At 54.1% G+C, this 3,359-nt stretch overlaps 1 protein-coding gene across 2 annotated transcripts in view; it reads right to left on the reverse strand.

The window, feature by feature from the left end:
- PBX4 (pre-B-cell leukemia homeobox 4) overlaps positions 1-2,114 on the reverse strand; it is a 14,905-nt gene extending 12,791 nt beyond the window's left edge. The window contains exons 1-3 of one of the 2 annotated variants that reach the window (XM_011990904.1): positions 1,966-2,114; positions 1,388-1,578; positions 716-851 (exon numbers count right to left, since the gene is read on the reverse strand). In XM_011990904.1, the coding sequence (XP_011846294.1) occupies positions 716-851; positions 1,388-1,524 (273 nt within the window). In that variant the 5' untranslated portion in view covers positions 1,525-1,578; positions 1,966-2,114. Of the gene's footprint in view, positions 1-715; positions 852-1,387; positions 1,579-1,864 lie in introns of both variants that reach the window. The other variant, XM_011990895.1, reaches the window with a different exon arrangement.
- Between the last annotated feature and the right edge of the window lie 1,245 nt (positions 2,115-3,359).

Consider the following 3,359-nt stretch of genomic DNA (forward strand, 5'->3'; position numbering starts at 1 on the left):
TCAGGGAGCTCACACCCCGTCTGTATCCCTTAGGGAGCTCACACCCCATCTGTATCCCCCAGGGAGCTCACACTCCATCTGTATCCCTCAGGGAGTTCACACTCTGTCTGTAACCCTCAGGGAGCTCACACTCCACAGCATCACCTCTGGGACCTCGCATTCCATCTGCATCCCTCAGGAAGTTCCCAGGTCTCTCTGTGGGTGCACTTGCACCCCTGCCTCACAGATGAAGGGGGAGAGTGCTAGAGTCCCACATTTGTAATGCAGAGCCTGAATCTGAGCCAGTCTGGCTGACTCACAGTAGGGAGACTTGGCTCCTGTTCCACACTTTTTTTGTTTTTCAGAGATAGGGTCTTACTCTGTCATCCAGGGTAGAATGTAGTGACGCCATCATAGCTCACGGCAGCCTCACCCTCCTGGGCTCAAGTGATCCCCTCACCTCAGGATCCCAAGTTGCTGAGACCATAGGTACACATCACCAAGCCCAGCTAATTTTTTAAATTTTTTGTAGAGACAGTGTCTCACTATGTTGCCCAGGCTGGTCTTGAACTCCTGGACTCAAGCAACCCTCCTACCTCATCTTCCCAAAGCACTGGGATTCCAGCAGCCGTGCCTGGCCTCTGCACACATTTAGCGAACTTCCCTGGGTGTCCCCATGGGACCTAACCATCCACTCCTCCCAGGCGTGGGGAGGCATGGCAGGAGAGAACGTCACCTGGGAGACAGTGATGCCGCCCTTCCTGGCCAGCTCTTCTTTGGCTTCTTCGCTGGGGTAAGGGTTGTTCAAATGCGAGTAAAAATACTCATTCAGCACTTCCGTCGCCTGCTTGCTGAAATTCCGCCGCTTGCGCCTGCAAAAACAGCCAGCCTTCGTCGGCGTTAATATGCTAGGACTCTAGTACCACCCCCACCTCTAGTTCTGAGTATGATTTTCCAGTAGTTCTGAAAACAGCAATCACTTGAGGTTAGGAGTTCGAGACCAGTCTGGTCAATATAGTGAAACCCCGTCTCTACTAAAAACACAAAAATGAGCTGGGCATGGTGGCGGGTGCCTGTAATCCCAGCTACTCGGGAGGCTGAGGCAGGAGAATCGCTTGAACCCAAGAAGCGGAGCTTACAGTGAGCCAAGATCGCGCCACTGCACTCCAGCCTGGGCACCAGCGTGAGACTCAGTCTCAAATAAATAAATAAATAAAACCAAAACAAAATAAAAATAAATAAAAATGAAAACAGCAATACTTCGGGCCTTCCTCCCAAGACGCTGTGTGAGGCCTCCAACCGTGACTGCGGACACAGCCTCCAGGGCTGTCTTCAACCCAAGCCAGCACTACTTCCCTCCAGTCCCTCAGAGCCGGCGCTTGAGGTCTCGGGTGCATGCGGCCCTGACCTGGCATCAAGCAGCCGCGAGCGCAGGGTCATCACCGCCTCACAGGTGCTCTGCTTCAATTGCATCTGGATGGCGCTGAACTTGCTGTGAATGGCGCCGACCATGCGCTCAATCTCCTTAGGGGAGACGGGCCTCATCCTGCTCTGCTCCTGGAGGAGGTTGGTGACGTGTGTGGTGAACTCACGGCATGCCTGGGGTGGGAGCACAGACACGCCGGCCTGTGACTAGGCAGCAGGGTGGCACGGGGCAGCAGGTTCCACAGTGGAGCGGCCGCCTGCCACCCCCTGTGGCTCACACACCGGCGGGTGACTGTTAAGTAAATGGAAAGGGCTTTCAGTAAAAATCGGCCACCTCTGCAGTGACCAACTGCATGGACTCCCTGTTCTGCACCATGAAAGAAAGGTGGTTAGCGTTCCGTGTTTCGCTTTGACAAATGCGCATTCACATGACAGAAACTCTTCCATGCAGAAAGATCACCTGTTCATATTTCTCTAGCTCAGAGTGGTAAATCTGTCGGATCTGGGACAGCTTGGCCCTGTAGTCAGAGTGCTCAATGCTATTGTCATTTGGACAGCCACCTGGTGTTGCTGTGCTGGCCCCGGCCACCGCTCCTCCTCTTCCTCTCTTCTCGGGCCTGCACACGCCCTCGGCCAGCAGCATGTTATCCAGCCTCAGGAGCTGGGCGTCAGGGGGATCTTCGTCCTGAATGCCACGGATGCTTACCACTAGATAAGAGAGACGGGGACAAATCACAGTTCATTTTCTGGAGAGAAAACAAACCATGAGAACATGTGAGCACTGGCATTATGTCTGAAGATTTTTGCATAGAACCCTTCGGGAGAAAGGAATACTCCACTTTATCACCAAATTAGATGATGGACACTGAGCACCCCGCTAAGACATGGGTTCAAGTGCCATCCTCAGAGTGCAGTCTGGGGAGGAATGGGGAGAGACAGGTCGCAGTTTGGCGTGGCCCATGAGGGCAAACCTTGGCCACAGCTGTGTGCACGCAGCAGGGCCAGGCAGGCGCCTGTTGCTGGGGACACCTGAACCCCTGAACCAAGTCTCCAGAAATGCTGGGGAAGAGGGGGCGCCCGAGATGCTGCACACTGATAAAGGTAAGTGGCAGGCTGGCACCGGCAGCGTGGCTGGCCTGGGCCCAGGACCGTGCAGTTGTAGGCCTGTTGTGGCTGGTGGGGGGGGGGGTGTGTGTTGGGCGGGGGTGCTGTTATAAAGCTAGAGAGGAAAAGCCTGATGAAGAAAGTGCCAGAAAAGATGAAATAACCCACTGAAAGATTTTAAGCAGAGAAACAAGATAATTACTGGACTCTACAATTTGGAAAAGCCATTCCAGCTCTGCAGAGAGGGGACCTGCACAGGGGCAGGGCTGGACTGCAGGGGAAGCAGTCAAGGGGCAGCCACCATCAAAGTATACACAGCTATGGGGTCTGCAGGTCAGCTACGGGGCAGTCAGAGAACCCCCAGGATTCGAGCCCTGAGACACAGGTGTCAGAGAAGAGTCCAGGGTCATTCCCAGATTCTGCCGTGGGCAGCACAGCCAATGGCGCCCCATTCTCCCAAGTAAAAAGCCTGGAGCTGCAGCTTGCGCAGGTGGGGCTGGGTGAAAAGGTGGCTTCAAGGCCAGGCACAGCGGCTCATGCCTGTAATCCTAGCACTTTGGGAGCTGAGGTGGGCGGATCACTTGAGGTCAGGAGTTTGAGACCAGCGTGGCCAACATGGTGAAACCCTGTCTCTACTAAAAATACAAAAATTAGCCAAGCGTGGTGGTGCCTACCTGTAATACCAGCTACTTGCGAGGCTGAGGCAGGAGAATTGCTTGAACCGGGGAGGCAGAGGATGCAGTGAGCTGAGATCTTGCCACTGCACTCCGGCCTCGAGGACAGAGAGACCCGGTCCCAGGAAAAAAAAAAAAAAAAAAAGTGCTATCTTAGAATCAGGCTTTTTTTTTTTT

This window comes from Mandrillus leucophaeus, unplaced genomic scaffold (genome assembly GCF_000951045.1).
Source record: "Mandrillus leucophaeus isolate KB7577 unplaced genomic scaffold, Mleu.le_1.0 Scaffold11, whole genome shotgun sequence".
NCBI classification, from domain to species: Eukaryota; Metazoa; Chordata; class Mammalia; order Primates; family Cercopithecidae; genus Mandrillus; species Mandrillus leucophaeus.